Raw genomic sequence first — 16933 nt, forward strand, 5'->3', positions numbered from 1 at the left:
TGAAGTTTAGCCCATTTTGCAACAATTTCTTGCCACAATTCTTAAGTGAATCACTGTAATTGTTACATCAGTAACACGGTTGCTAAGTGAATCTGGCTTTTTCCACTGACTTGGCTTGTCAGAAGGTTGCAAAAAATGATCACATGCCCACAGGACACTGCAATCGTCATAAATATGAGTCAGATGGCAAGGGTCCAAAATTTTGATCATATGACCATGGGGATGCTGCAACGGTTGTGAAAAACAGTTAAGTCCCTTTCTTTAATGCCATTATAACTTCGAATGGCCACTAAATGAACTGTTGTAAGTCGAGGACTACCTGTACTTTAAAGAGGATGGAATTGGGGAAAGAGATTTGAATAATATGTACCAGAAGAGGACCCTGCACCCTGCACAGCCTAATTCTGCCTTTCAAATGAGCCGCAACCACTCAAAACTCCAAGCAGTGTTCTGAAGTCTGCAAATACCTCAACTTGTTATTGTGATTTTAAAATATGCAAAACTAAAACAAAAAGGAAAGGACAGATTAGTCCACTGGGTATTGATGACACAAGAATGTTTATCTTGCAACAAGTGTGTTTATGAATAAGGGAAGGTTCCCTAATAACATGTTACAAAATTTTCAACATAAACCAGCATCTTTCATCTTTCAGGTTTTTTTTAAATTGCATCTTCTTAGGCAATTTAAATATATATAAAGCTGGCTGATAAATTCTGTCTTTCTTGCCAGAGGTCATATTCTTTATGGGAGGGGGGAAATGTTCTACTACATGAGAACCAACACCTCTGGGCTCTGAGATGTGGAATTCAGATTTACAAGGCTAAGGTACAAGCTATTGAGTGAGGGACACAGACTAATAAATCAACATGACCAGCTGGGCTACACGGTGTTGGAGTACACCTTCAAAATAACAATATAAAAAAGCAGTTTTATTTCAATTAGCAATTACAGAAGAATTATTTTTGTCACAAAGTGAGAGAGAAGATGCTAAAGATAATTTTCATACTGGGAGGAGGGCAATTAATATTAGTCATTCATTTTATTGACCGCCAAACTATGAATAGATAGCACCCACTCCTCAAAATTGAAGGGGTGTGTGTGGGGGGGTTCTTATTCTCAGTTATGTCTTGAAAGACATTTCAAATTTGACATTCAACCCAGATTTATAAATCATGAACTGAATGTTTCTAGGGTTCAAAGAAAAAGGAGAAGCAAATTGTCAGATTCTTATAGAATGGGAAAGCTACCAATTTGCATCGGTCATCCAATACAGAAATATTAACTAGTTAAAATACTTTACTTTGCATAATAATAAAATACAGTGAATACAATCAAAGCATATACATAGCAAAAGAAATACACCGTCTACCTACTACTCAATTATTAAGAGCATCACAAGCCCATAATTGATTTCCATAAATAGACAGTTTAAAATAATGTTCTCTTATTTTAGAGCCCACCCACTAGCTATACAAAATCTATTAAGCTAGACATCTGGAATCAATGATCACATAATGAATAATACAGTTCCTTAAAATAAACATTGTTACCCAAGTTTGATATCTGAAAATCCCCCACTACAAAGTGACTTAGAGAAATTATTATTTTTAACTCTAAGCAAATAAGTAATTTTTTGATGAAGGGTCCCATGTAACTGTATTTTAAAGAGGAGGTGCTGTTTTATCATATTGATACTAATAATTCCTTCCCAAAAGTTCTGATCATTTCAGATTATAGAAATTGAGATGGCTGAGACTGGAATTTTTGCTGGTTTCACAGCCAAAAGCTTATTTAAAAACAAGTACAACAGAGGGGACAAAATAGCACATTAGGAAATAGGGGGGAAAATCTTGTTTAGATTAAACTTTTAAAGGTTTAATGCCTGGAGTCTAAAATAAGTTTTAGAAGCTTTTCAAAGTCCACTAAGATCATTTGAAAGAACTTATAACCTTGACTTGTCATTCCAGCTTGGATCATAAGAAAAAAAAACCCTAATAAATACTATTTACAACAGAAAGATACAGGAGAGTATAAGATATCAGGGAATATAAGCGACCAGATTCTCATATCCGCATGAGAATCTGGTATACATTCTCTACAACTAGGCTTAGTGGATATTTCTGGGGAGTTGTAGTTACAACACAGCAAGAAATCATCAGATTGGGAAAAATTAAACCAATGTGCCGAAAGATGACGCAAAGCTTTTTCAGTTTTTAGAGATGTCATGATGGGAGAAAAGGAATTATGAAGCCTCTGAGTCTAGCAAAACCAAAGTGCTTTGCCAGAACTAACTATTCTTGTCCACTGAGGTTCAACAAAGAACATCTCTACAGTCCAATTCTTCTAGAGCAGATAGGAAAAAAGTTGGTTATGCTTCTGTTTCACCATAATTATGGACGCTCCAGAGGAGATTTTCACTGAAGGCAACACCTTACCCATCGGTCACTCATCAAAATAGTATCAACATAGTTCTTCCCACTATGAATATTATGGTAGAAATAAGGCATGACACTATTAAAAAAACAGAGCAAGAAAATAATTCAAAAGGTCTGCATTTATCATATTTCCACATCAATACCATCATCCTGGATGTAGGAACAAAATGACCAACCATCAAGATGAAAAATTAGAATTTTTGGAGTCAACCAAAGCCACTTTCTCATATTAAAGAAATCAGACAAGTCGTCCATTCTTGCCACTGAGATTTACTGACAGTGAGAAGTCCTTCTGATGTTTTATTTGCAATAAAAATAAAGATGTAAGGGGGGAAATGTTTCTTTCTCCTATGATGTAGCATTGACTCTTCTGTCAATTTCAACGATCTTTAGTGTTTCATTTGTATCCAGCTCTGAACTGATTCTATAAGCAGAGAAGAGAAAGAATTCAGGTTACTATAAAATACTAGTATAAATAAAACAAAGTAAAACAAAAATGACTACTGGGGATTTTTTAAATTGTTATTTAATTAAACATTTTAGCTTCATTACACAGCAGCAAGATATCAAGTGATATGAAGCTCAACTTTCCCATTCCCAAATCTTTAACTTTAAAAGAATTTGAGATCTGTCATTTCCAGAGTATGTTCTCTATCAAAAATTATAAGATTTTTTTAAAAAAAAACTATTTATTGAATTTATGTGCTGCCCATCTGACTGGATGGCAAAGCTACACGGGATAGTTTAATTTACTCAATTCAACTGCAGTCCTACCATCTTTTTCCTGGAAGCAAGTCACACTGAATTCCATGGAAATTACTTCTGAATAGACAGACATCCACTAGATTATATTATTCATGTCTTCATTTTAATTGCTCAAAACTTCAGTTTTCAATTAAGTAAAAAGGTGTTTCCAATGAATCAGGCAGCATTTTTAAACTCTGAGTTCTGATAAAACTTGCAGATGGCAAGTGTCATTTTTAACATTGCCATCTGTTAGCAAAAGTGCTTTCTTTGCTAAAGTATAGGGCGGCCTATAAATGTCTAATAAATACAAAAAATACAAAAAAATAAAGTAATGCCTACTGTGGTATAAAAATTTAGAAGATATAATATACAGAAACCATACTTTTAGTCCTTTGACAAAATTACCTTTCTTCTGCTGCAAATGTATATACATAACACTCATACATACAATTATTTAGTTGCGTGTGTGCGTGCGCACGTACATGTATGTATGAATGTATGTGTACAGGTCTGTATGTATGTATGTGTCAGAGGTGGGATCCAGCAGAGACTATTGCTGGTTCGCTTACGGATACACTGTGCGCCCATTGCTTGATGCACAGTACAACTAAAATTGTTGTGTGCATGCGCAGAAACAAAAAACAAGATGGCGGCACCTATGGCGCTGCTGGGAAAACCGGTTCAGGGGCATAGCAGGCCTGGGTCACTGCCGGTTCCAGTGACCCAGGCCGCGCGTGTGCCGGGGTGCCCATGAACGAACCGGCAGTAGTGACTGCTGGAACCCTGATACATACCTATACACATACTAGTGGTGGGTTATAAATAAAAATTGTTATGCATGGAAGCAAAAAACAAGATGGTGGCGCCTACGGCACTGCCTGGGGAACCGGTCGGGGGCATGGCAGGCCTGGGTCACTGCCCGTCCCAGTGACCCAGGCTGCCAAGCCACTACCGAACCGAACCAGTCCGAACCGGTAGGAACCCACCACTGTTATGTATGTATGTCAGTCCTTCTAGCATTCAGCTATAGCCACTCTGGAAAAAGGAAATCCAGACTGCGTCCTGCAGCAGTGGCTATCTAGATGTTGTTTTCCAAGTGCATTGGCTTTTTGTAGTATTCTTGGCAAGGAATATTTCCCAGGTACTGTTCATTCATCATGCTGACTGGCTCTATTATCTTTCCAATCATTCTGGCCATGGTTTTTTTTTCTTGGAAGAAATGATCAATCAGAGTGGAGCCTAAGGACCTTTTAAAAATTTCCCCACACATCTGTAAACAGAGAAGTTAGGTGGACACATTGTATTTCCATTTGTACTTGTAAATCTGTGCAAGAAGAAATACAGCTTATTGATTTCTAAATAAAGCTCCATATTTTTGCTGGTATAAAAGTCCAATGAGAAGAGTCAACGGCTTCACTCTGCTGGAGAAATAATTATACAACCAAATAAATAACATTTAGGCCCTGCCTCAGATACCTTGTAGCTAAATAGGTCCTACATCATACTGCACCCCTGAAAAATCTCACTGCATTTTTCTTCTCCTTTGAAACTAAATTATTTGTCACCAAGTTGAATGGGAACTAGTAAAAAAAAATGCAGGTTGATTTCTTTGCCACTCACTACAGTAGATACTTTTTCTTTCCCAGGATCTTTCTTCAAAACCAAACACTTACAATGGGCTGTGAACCATCTACGTTTGTTTGTTCCCATTCTAATTTTGCCAAATACTCACCTGTGCTGCTGCAGCCCCACCAGCCTTGTCTCATTGGCTATTGTGATCTCTGTAACCTGATTGGGTTGTGACTTGGACATGGGTTCCAAAGACAGGGCTTTGGAGGCATCCAAGTGCCTGTCCCAGCCATTGTTGTGATCAGACAAGGGCTGCTCCTCCAGTGGATGAGGTCCCTCATAAGTCAAGAGGCTCCTTGATCTCACTGCCGGGGGGGGGGGGGGGGGAGACAAGGAAGAAATGGTGTGAACAACAGCAAATCTAACACCTATGAAGACAAGAAGCTTCACTGATAGCAGAGTTATTTTGTAACACTGTTCTCAGAGATCATAATCAATAGAAATCATCAGGTGTTGACTTTTAAATCTTCTAAAATATAAAGTTGATTCTTACTGTTACGTTTACCTTATTTAATTCATACACAGTTGCCTTTTCCTATTTTTCCTCCCCAAAACCTGGTGCCTTTTAAATGTATTCACTATCAACATCTAGATTTTGCAGTTGAACACATTTTGAAGGGCTTCAAGTTAAGAAACGATTGTCTATACTTAAGCAGAGGAAGACTCTTCCCCTTTTTCCAAATGGCAAACATTTTAAATTAAACAAAATAGGCATGTAAGATACCTCAAAATTGAGAACTAGAATTCTTTCCAAATGTTCAAACTGGGCCAACCCACTGACCGGTTCCCAGTCTTTGAACCTCCCATCCCAAATACAAGGGTTTGTTTCTGATAAAGCAACCTAATTCTGCTACTTTCAACGTATGTAAGGAAATCTCAAAAATTAGCATAAGTGTATGCCTTAAACCAGGGGTGTCCAAACTTGGGAACTTTAAGACTTGTGGACTTCAACTCCCAGAATCACCCAGCCAACCTTAAAATTCCCAAGTTTGGACATCCCTGCCTTAAACTGTCTGTGTTGTGATCAAGACACTCACAAGATCATCAAACCATCTCCAGTGTTATGTCTCCCATATTCTGAAAAAGTATAAAAAGTGGCAATATTGAAGACTTAGGAAAATGCTACCATGTTTCCCTGAAAAAAAGGCTGGGTCTTATATTATTTTTTTTCTCCAAAAGATGCATTGGGGCATATTTTCTGGTTAGGTCTTGTTTTCGGGGAAATACAGTACTAAATACATCTGGTTGACGATCTTAACTGGGTCTTATTTTGGGGGTAGGGCTTATATTATGAGCATCCTGAAAAATCACGCTAGGGCTTATTTTCTGATTGGGTCTTATTTTGGGGGAAACAGGGTATGTATCAGCCAGGTGGTGCCAGTGGATCTCTCCTCTGTAGTTTCAGGGGTTCCTGAGCAGCTGAAAGAACTGGCATATTTTATTGTTCCTTCTGTAAACTCTCTGATGTTTACAGAGGCTTAAACTCTCTATTCAATGAAATCTATCTGGCATTCACCCTGGTGTGAGCCTATTGTCAGGTCCTAGAATATATTAGTTACTGGTTGGTCACTGGTCCCAACACAGGCTCTCAGCTTGTGACTATTGGTTATACTAATTGGGAGGCGTGGACACTAGAATTATAGTTTAAAAGTTTCTGAGTACCTACGATGAGAAAAGATGCCTTACAAACTGAGAACATTAAAACCTCCTGATTTTGCACTCACCTATTGATGCTGTATAGGACTCTGGTGTAGAATGTTGGGTTGGCAGCACAGCTTTTGTGATGGAGGAATGAGGCCCAAAACTCTGCGAAAAGCTGCCCAAAATAATTGCAAAGCATAATACTACAACCTGGGGGGAGGGGGAGAGAGAGAGAACACGTTTTACTATACATGATAAAATTAAAATCACGTCATCAGAAGTTAAATATAAATCCAACCAATACAATACAAGTTAAATACAAAACCAACAAAAACGATGCACCAGAACTTCCTTCTCCTCTTCCTTTGCTTAGTTGAAATAATTCTCCGATTGTAGACACCCAGGTGAAATGCTGGGTTAGCTTTACAGCTAGACCTCAACTTATTACCATTTCTTTAATGTTGGTTCAAAGTTACAACAGCCTCAGAAAAAGTGACATATGAGCCATCCTTGAAGTTATGACGGTCACATGATCACAATCCAGGTGCTTAGCAAATGGATTGTATTTTACAATGGGTGTAACATGATCACAATTTCTGACCTTCCCAGCCAGCTTTTCACAGATAAAATTAATTCAGGGAAGCCCAGTTTGCTTAACGACCAGGTTATTCAATTAATAAACATATGATTTACTTAACAACCATAGTGAAAATGGTTGTGAAATCGAGTGGGTCACATAATGACTTCCTTAAGGATCGCATTGTTTTGAGACTGAAATTCCAGTCCTATATGTTGAGGATTGTCTGTACTAGAAACACATCTTTTTAAGCATGGCAATTCTAGAAGCTTTGGAACCATTCTATTTGGTTGAGATACTCTGTTTCCCTGAAAATAAAACCTCCCTAGATAATAAGTCCAAATGGGCTTTTGAGCACATGTGCTAAAATAAGCCCTCCCTGAAAATATTGCAACACAGCAGCAGCCATGAGGTGACCATGCTCGCCGCCTCCTGCACTTCAAAAATAATAAAACTTCCCCGAAAATAAGGCCAAGCGCTTATTTCGAGGATCAAAAGAAAATAAGACCCTGTTTTATTTTTGGAGAAACACGGTATTATTTTTAAAAAGTATCCAAAATTGTTATTGGCTTTATATCACCACTTCTACCATTTCAGCTGCTGCTTGTGTGTTCCAATGTGTTTAGAAAGGAACTTAACTGAATCTACTGGATTCAGTAAACACTCCATAAAGAAAAAGAATAATATGAGAAGGAAGGATCTTGAATGGATAAATAAACCATAACTAACTATATTCTCAGTTATTAATCCAATTTCAATGTTCATCTAATTAGTAAAGCTAGCCTATAAGCAGATGGCACAGATTTCCTGGGATAATAGAACTTCTAACTAATCGAACTGCTTCCTCCCGGCCCAAAGACATGAAAACATCAGAAAGAAAGTTTGCAGGCTAACATTCTTTTTAATTAATTTTTCTTAGGAGGGCTAACATTGACATTCAAATTAGAATTTGAATTTTAAGAAAATAACTGAAAGGGAAATGCAAAAGAACTTAAAGCGAAATGCATTTAAGAAATCATTATTTTGGTGGAAATAAGGGACTAAAAAGGAAAGAAAAATGAAAGTAGTAGGCAATTACTTCCTATCAAGATTGGATTTCAGAGTCTTTGAATATATGATATCTATGCTGCTGGCTACCATAATGACTGTGTTATTTCAATCTATCTCATGGTCTCCAAACTTCCATTTCTCCATTAGCATTTCTGTCCAACATTATCTCTATGCACCAAACTGGATGCTACATGAAACAACCACTGCTACCTAATGTTGTCCTAAAATACCCACTGTAGGCTTGGCCATCACTATCAGAGCAAATGCAATATGTCACCTTTTCTACAGTTACTAGCCAAATACCCGTACTCCGCTACGAAATTATGTGATCAGGCTTGATAAATTGACACTTACAGCTTGAAAATTAATGAATGGTTACAATTGGCCTCTCCTCTCCCCTTCTCTCCCTCAGACTGGCCCCATAGAAGCCTCTCCTATCCTATCCCCTTCCCTCCCTCAGGCTCCTCTCCAAACTCCCAGCCAGCAGGCCGGCCATGCCCACATCCAAGAGGCAGTTGGAACAGAGCTATTTTCAGGTTGGGAGCGGGGATTAGAACGTCTAACCCCTTAGCATCAGAGTATGTTAATAATAATATAAGAAATACTAATGATCTGATGGACATTTCGAAAAACCCTTTCTAAGCAAGCACCTAAAAGCCAAGAGGAACATACATGCCACATTTCAAGTTTGTAGGCTTTATGGTTCTGGAAAAGGACAGTCTAACCAAACCTAATCGTTATAGGAGCAGTAAGATTTTAAACAATTGCTCCTTACCAAGATCTCAATGTAGATCTTTTCTTCCCATACCTGGTATTTACTTGGTAAAAAAAATATAAATAGTATTTGGTTGGGGGTCATATCTTATTTGGTCTTTAATCAAAGCCAGTCTGTATATTGTTTCAAACGCAGATTTGAGCCCTCAATCACAGAAGCTCACAGAGTAACTTGGGACAAGTCATTTTTACTCAGCCCAAGGTTGTTGATGGATGTTCTGACCCAGGCTTCCTTAGAAAGCAAGAAGCAAAGTCTTGGTCCCTGCAAAACCTCTTTTATTTACACAACTGTGAATTCCTTTCATTCACAGTCAGCAAGGCTTAGTAAACAGCCTTTCAGAGGAATGTTTATCCCCACACACCTTATCTTGTTTGGAGTGCTGCCAGATAACTAGTTTCTAAACACAGGGCTAGGCAAACTTGGCACAGAGTCTCTTAAAGTCACAGACATAACTTTCCACTCTCGAACCGACCGAATAAATGAATTGTTTTCTGCAAAAGCCCATTCCCGGTTCGCTCCTCTTTTGTTTTCTAAGGGAGGGACCAATCACCTCCAAGGTGTGGCTTTACTCCTAAGTCGACCCTGCTTTCTTAGCTGTTCTTGCCCTGACAGCTCTGCGCAGGCGGACACTGGAAACAGGCTCCAGCTGTTCTTCTGCCTCACTGCTGTCTAACTCCCTCTCTGCCTCCGATGCAGAGCCCTGTCTGAGCTTTCCTCATTCCCCAGAACCTCCCCAACTTCTTCACTGTCTGACTCTGTTGCCAGCTCTGCTGGCTGCCGGTGGGCCACAACAATGGAAGGGGGAGGGGGAATGGAAGAGAAAGTGTTCTATACTCTGCTGGAAGCAGCAATAGCAATAGCAGATTTTTATATACCGCTTCATAGGGCTTTCAGCCCTCTCTAAGCGGTTTACAGAGTCAGCATATTGCCCCCAACAACAATCCGGGTCCTCATTTTACCCACCTTGGAAGGATGGAAGGCTGAGTCAACCCTGAGCCGGTGAGATTTGAACCGCTGAACTGCTGATCTAGCAGTCAGCCTGCAGTGCTGCATTTAACCACTGCGCCACCTTGGCTCTTCAGCAGAAAGCTGAATATATATAAAAAAGCAATACTACACGAAGAGCAAAGCGTGGGTCCGTAGACACTTTTTCCTCATATCATGACAGCGTAAGCTGCATAGGAATACCAGAGAATGATCAGTGAAAGTCCTAAGGGACCATCAGGGATGAAAAGCTGCTTACCATGAGACATGTCCCTGTTTGTGTGCCAGCAGCTTTACAGGACCGTGACACTTTGCCAGCTACCATGGTTTGGAGCCTCTGTAATTGCTGCAGGAGTGTTCTGAAAGACACAGGAGCAGGAACCAATGAATAGGTCAGTTAAGAACATAAACACTCTGGCGGATCAGATTACAGGCCCATTTAGCCCATTCTCCTTTTCCCACAAGTGTCCCTGTGAAATGCACAAGGAATTTAGACAACTAAGGAGAATATTTGTAGCTCGGGGTTGAAATGTGGGATCCTTGGTGTTCTCTTGAGCTTCTTGGGGAAATGTCTGCAAGAAAACAACCAAGCTCAGAGAGCACCAAGGAACCCCCTCAACATAGGGACACCCTGACTACTACCGGTAGCAACCTTCTCTTCCATGAAACTGTCTAATCCCTAATTCTACCCAAGCTGAGAACCATCAATACAGGTTGTGATAGCAAATTCTACAGTTTAAGTCTGCACGGTGTGAAGAATTGGTTTTCACACATCCTTCCAATTTTTCTGCCCTTATGGTTTCTCAGATGTATTAGATATTTTGAGATTTTTAATACTTTGAGACCTGTCATGAAGAATACACCCACATAATAAACCCTACAAGAGGAAACAGAATATTATCTTTCTTTTCTTGGGGGCTGCTCAATAGATGCAGTTTGATCCAGCTTTTATACAAAATGAAGTTCTAGGGGAGTTTTCCCCCAAACACTGTATCTCTGAGACATGCAACACATCTATTAAACTTCAGTTAATCCGGTGAACTGTGGCTTTATGGGAGCTGAAGTCCAGGGCTCATCAGATCTAAGGCTCATCCAGATTTTTGCCAATCCTGATGTGGTAGCCCTGATTTCTGGGAAAATACAATTTTGAGCAAGACTAGATTAGGGTTGTTAACAAGGAACAATATTATATGTTTAAGTCACAAAGAACAGAGATTTTCTATACTTTATGGCTATTGTATATTCTCCCCATTGTGGGGGAGAATATAACTTTTTCCCTTCAAAGTTAAAACCTAAGTGCATTAACCTATCAATGTCAAATCTTTTCTCCAGCCACCAAAATCTCTTCCTGATTTGGAAATTTATATTAAACTATTTAGAAGCCTTCCAGGCAGAAATCTGGCCAATTATGATATTCTGTTCTTTGTTAAAGCTGCCAATCCTTAAGCCTATCTCCATCCAAAGCAGGTGTTCTGGCACTGAGTTCCAGTCTCTCCATTTCATAGGAGATTCAACCCAAAATCATTGATTTATCCTTGCCTCGCTTGAGAATAGTTGCTTATGTGCTACTTCAATTATGGCTTTCTCCCTCCAATTTCAGATGCCAAACCCATAGCAAAAGGGGAAGAGCAGCTTACAAAAAAGGAGTACATCCTACTCTTCAGTTGGCCAAAATCCCTTTCCACATCCATCACAGCTGAAAAAGGTATAGGAATCTGAATTTGCTATGGTAACGCCGAGGCCTGCCTTCCAAGTGCAAAACTTATACGTGGAGGCACTAAACTCTGGTTCATCTAAGAAAGGAATGGTTGCGCACTTTTATTTCAATGCTTTTTCTTCTTCTTTAGACCTTTTAAACAGCCATAACTGCTCACCGCTGTTTAAACTATGCCAGATTCATTGCCTTAATCCGTTATTGCACCAAAAAGCTGGCAAAATATACGATCAGTAACGGAATGTGAGCCTCCTGAAGGATTTTGCTCAAACCTGCCACTTCGTGTGTCAAAAAATGATAAGTGCCTTTCTTGTTGCTGATGCCTGACTATCTGAGACTGCACTGACAGCCCACGCTGTGAGAAGCAGTAGGCGCAGACAGCTTTGCCCAATTTTCCATTGCTTGCAAGATTTATTTACTGCAGTGTTTCTATGTCACGCTCTCGGTCTTTCATACAGTATCCAAAGCAGTTTACTGAAATCATTGACATGAAACACAAGTGCACCAACAGATCATTTCCAAGCTCCACAGAGAACATTCTACTATCAAAGGAGTAGAAATTCTGGGGGACCCTTCTCAGTATCTCACAGAACTACAAAACCCAGCCACATCAATAAAACCACTGATTCTCTGCTTCTTCCAGTTCATTCAGGTAGCCTTCAACTTACAACCATCCCTTTAATGACCATTCTAAATTATAATGACACTGCTAAAAGTCACTTATGATCAGGTTTCACAACTTAGAACTGTTGCAACATCCCCACAGTCACAGAATCAAAATTTGGAAACTGGCATGTACAGGTAGTCCTTGACCACAACTGAGCTCAACATTTCTATTGTTAAGCGAGACATATATTAAGTGAGTTTTGCCCCATTTTACAACCTCGCTTGCCTCAGTCGTTCAGTGAATCACTACAGTGGATATGTTAGGAATATGGAAGTTAAGTGAAACTGGCTTCCCCATTGATTTCACTTGTCAGAAGGTTGCAAAAGGGGAATCACATGACTTTTGGGACATAGCAACGGTCGTAGATATGAGTCAGTTGCCAAGCATCTGGATTTTGCTCACATGATCAGGGGGCTGCTACAAAGGTCATAAGTATGAAAAATGAGCATGTCACTTTTTTCAGTGCTGTTGTAACTTTGAACAGTCACTAAATGAACTGTTGTAAGTTGTAAGTTGAGGACTACCTGTATTTATGACAGTTACAGTGTCCCGGGATCACAGGATCCACATTTGTAACTTTCCCACCTGGCTTCTGAAAAGCAAAGTCAATGGGGGAAGCCAGACTCGCTTAACAACTGCATCATTCATTAACAACTGCAATGATTTTCTTAACAACAGTGGGCAAAAAAAAAGAACATGGGACACAAGTCACTTAACAGCTGTTTTGCTTAGCAATGGAAATTTGGCACTTAATTGTGATCAGATCTATTGAAACATTTATACAAAAATAATTTAGCTGGTTGGTCTCCTGGCCATTCCAGTTTTGTTCTGTTCAAAAAATAGTATGGAACACACACACACAAACAAAAAGGGGGGGGGGGTGTGGTAATTTAAAAAAATGGATTGCATATTTTACCTGTTTGTATTCTCCAGAACTTCCACTTTCTTGCGAAGCTCACTGTTTTCAGTGGAGCAGGACTCAACCCTTGGAAATCAGTGAAAATCAAAGGTTTAAAGTTCTGTGTTTGATTAACCAAACAATAATGATGCATACCTTCTGAACTGCCATTAGGATTAAATAAGAATTTGCCGTGAGATTTTCATTTATCAAACTGGCCTTTGATTTTATAACCAAGAATAGCTTATGCTGTAGACAAACCCTGAGTTTAGGAAGGATGGTGAAACTTTTACGATATTGAAAAATAAGTGAAATAAGTCTCCTTTTACCAGTACATTCTGCTCCAAGTTTTATTCGCAGCCTGGATATATTAGATCATGGACGCTATGCTAATATTATCTTTGTATATATATTAGGCATAGCCTGTTCCTTGTGCCATCAATAAATTTGAATTCCCCCCCTCTTAGTAGCCACTAGGGGGCATAGAAGGCACATGTACTTCCAAATTTTGGAGGCCATAGTGGTCCTTTTCAACACAGTAAAACAACTTCTCAAGAGCTGGATCTCTTTAAATTGAATTAGGCCCTTGGCCCATCTATCCTCCTCCCTCCAACAGCTTGCTTTTAAAGGGAATTCTTGATCACAGACATCCTGCAAACAAATGTCTCCTCTTACAATTGGGATCTAAGTTTCCGTTTAGTCCACCTTCTTAGAAGTTTGATCAAAGGAATCCACTGCTCACCTCTTCTCCAAGCTGTCCATGTATTCTTTCTTTTTCCGCCTGCTTTCTTGGGCAGAAATCTAGAAGAGAAAATAGCAGCACCCTTCACAAAACCAGACCAAACCAAACCAACAGGGAGATATATCTCGGAGGACCTCTCATGGACTATGAATGCTAACATGCTTGTGAAGAAAAGGCTGTACTTCCTGAGAATGCTAAGGAAGATAAATCTATATCAGCACCTATTTCTGTCCTACTATCGCAGCAACATTGAGAGTGTCCTGAAATACAGCATTCTTGCATGGTATGGGAGCAGCTCTGCAGCAGATAAAAAAGCTCTACAGAGAATCATTAAAACTGCCCAGAATATCACCGGGCTCCAGCTACCAGCCCTGGACAACATTTTCACATCTCGGTGTTGTAGGAAGTTGCACAACATTCTCAGAGACTCCTCCCATCCTGCCTACAATCTTTTTGGACTGTTGCCTTCTGGCAGAAGATACAGAACAATTAAAACTCGGACCACACGTCTTCTGAATAGTTTTTATCCCAGAGCTATATTTGCACTCAACAATGAACTAAACGGCCACCATCAGTGAGCTGTTGGACAGCATTACTTGGTCGGCTGTGTGGATGCTTGGGTGATTTAGGGGCGGGGAATTTTTGGTGTGTGGGGGGGATTGTCATGTGTGTTGGGCCTGGTCTCTGAGTTTTATGTGAATTTCATTGTATGGGTATACTGTATATATACATATAATGACAATAAAGTATTCTAGAAAAGGGGGGGGGAAACCATATGGTTACTCAGTAACAGAATACAAAAATCTTGCAAAACCATGTTCCCCCTTTGGAGGTTAATCTTAGGACAGAAAGGCAGTTAAAATATTTTTAATTCAGCTGCAGGCAAACTTGGAGGCAGAGAACAGCAAGCACAGACATAGTTTACACCCACAGAAAGACTGCAAAGCAGTGGATGGCTTTTAAGAGTGGAAAATTCACAGAGGGACGATATAGTCCATTAAGATCGTCTTTCCTTACTTGCTGGAAAAATGGAAAAAAATAGTGCTGGGGGGAGGGAGGTTGTAGGAACAGATGTGTAAGGGACCAAGTTTGTCTTACCTTATTCTTGATCTTTCTACGGATTTTCTTCAGTGCTTTCTCTTCTGCTTTGGTGAGGGGAAGTTTTGTAGGGACGGGATAGCCTTCTGCTATCAAAGTTCTCTTCTCCTCCTCTGTCAAAATTAGGGGACCTGTGCCCTGAAGTTTCTTTGACAAGAGAGTGAGGAGAGGAAAAGGGAAAAGAATGCACTGGTAAGCATGGGAAACATTTTCTTAAATATTAAATGTATGATCATGACATCAAACAAAAACATTAGAATTTAACATGCAAGCAAGCAGGAACTTCTATTCTCCAAAGCAGTACAGGCGCTGGCTGAGGAATTCTGGGAATTGAAGTCCACAAGTCATAAAGTGGCCAAGCTTTGAGACCCCTGCTTTAAAGGACCATTACCCAATTAGAGGGACAAGGTGGCTCAGTAGCTAAGATGCTGAGTTTGTCAATCAAAAGGTAGGCAGTTCAGCGGTTCGAATCCCTAGCGCTGTGTAATGGAGTGAGTTCCCGTTACTTGTCCCAGCTTCTGCCAACCTAGCAGTTCAAAAGCACATAAAAATGCAAATAGAAAAGTAGGGGCCACTTTGGTGGGAAGGTAACCCTGCTCTGTGTCTCTTTGGCATTGAGTCATGCTGGCCACATGACCATGGAGACCTCTTCGGACAGCGCTGGCTCTTCGGCTTTGAAACGGAGATGAGCACCGCCCCCTAGAGTCAGCAACGACTAGCATATATGTGCAAGGGGAATCTTTACCTTACCCAATTAATATAATAGATTCCATTAATACAATAGACTCAAGAATTTCAATCCACACTAAAAGGTTTGTTTGAAGGAATAAAGAACACTTATTTTGCTTTTTAAGTTTCTAGAAGGATTTATATTGACAGTGCTTTCTTTTAAATTAACATTCAATTCATCAAGGCATTTTCTAATCAATTGACATGTTGTTGATTATTTAGGCTGTTAGCTAAATATTGTAGTGAAACATTGAGGGGCGGGGGGAGGATATATGCATATTCATACGAAAATAAATATCCATAATGGAGAGGCAGAGCTGTAGAATTAATTGGGTAGTCAGCAGAGCAACATTTGCACATATTTCTTTCTTTTTCTTATAGAGATAGTCCTTGATTTTCGATTGTAATGGAGCTTGGAATTTCCATTGTAAGTCAAGGCCACCTCATGACCAACCCAATTTTACAACATTTTTTTTTGCAGAGATCACAAAGCAAAGGTGATGGTTGTAAAGCAAGTCCCTTCATTTCTTCAGGAGTTTTGTGTGGGGAAGGAGGGGTGGAATTGGCTGAAAGGGCCTGAAACCAGCAAAAAAATGTTGTAAGCCATAGATACATGACTGCAGAATGCGGCAACCAGAAACAAAAGTGCCCAAAATGCGCTCATGTAACCATGGGGAAAGGGTTCATCGTCAGAACTCTGGAACCAGGTTGTAAGCACCTTTTGAGGGATCTGTCCTAACTCTGACTGGTTGCTAAGAAGCTGGTCATTAAGTGAGAACTGTCTGTAGACCATGGGTGTCAAACTCAATTTCAATGAGGACTGCATCAGGGCTGTGGTTGACCTCAAGAGGCCGAGTGGGTGTTGCCAACTGGGTGGGCGTGGCCAGCTTGACATCACTCCCCAAACTCTGCCATGTTTCCTCTTTATATTGGGTAGACCAAGACGGCCCCATGGCCAGATCCAACCACATTGCGGCCCTTGAGTTTGACACCCCTGCTGTAGACAAATGGGAATGGCTATGAATTAAATGCCCGGAACATTCTAACTACACATTTTGAGGACAGCCTTATTTTAGTGCATTCTTCAAACAGAGCAATATCCAGATCCTCTTAATTACTGTTCTTCATCTGTAACAATATTTTGAAGCATAAAAAAGCCATTTGCTAAAGGGAACAAATCGTAATTTCCATTACCAATGTTTTGATATCCATCAATGTACCCAATTAATTAAAACAAAATGGATTA

At 39.8% G+C, this 16933-nt stretch overlaps 1 protein-coding gene across 1 annotated transcript in view; it reads right to left on the reverse strand.

Annotated features, from left to right (window-relative positions):
* Positions 1 to 681: 681 nt before the first annotated feature.
* CREB3L2 (cAMP responsive element binding protein 3 like 2) overlaps positions 682 to 16933 on the reverse strand; it is a 73880-nt gene continuing 57628 nt past the window's right edge. The window contains exons 6-12 of the mRNA XM_032220952.1: positions 14959 to 15105; positions 13861 to 13919; positions 13137 to 13205; positions 10099 to 10198; positions 6537 to 6663; positions 4916 to 5117; positions 682 to 2860 (exon numbers count right to left, since the gene is read on the reverse strand). Coding sequence (XP_032076843.1) covers positions 2785 to 2860; positions 4916 to 5117; positions 6537 to 6663; positions 10099 to 10198; positions 13137 to 13205; positions 13861 to 13919; positions 14959 to 15105 — 780 coding nt within the window. The 3' untranslated portion in view covers positions 682 to 2784. The remainder of the gene's footprint in view (positions 2861 to 4915; positions 5118 to 6536; positions 6664 to 10098; positions 10199 to 13136; positions 13206 to 13860; positions 13920 to 14958; positions 15106 to 16933) is intronic.

Source organism: Thamnophis elegans, chromosome 7 (genome assembly GCF_009769535.1).
Source record: "Thamnophis elegans isolate rThaEle1 chromosome 7, rThaEle1.pri, whole genome shotgun sequence".
Lineage (NCBI taxonomy): Eukaryota > Metazoa > Chordata > Lepidosauria > Squamata > Colubridae > Thamnophis > Thamnophis elegans.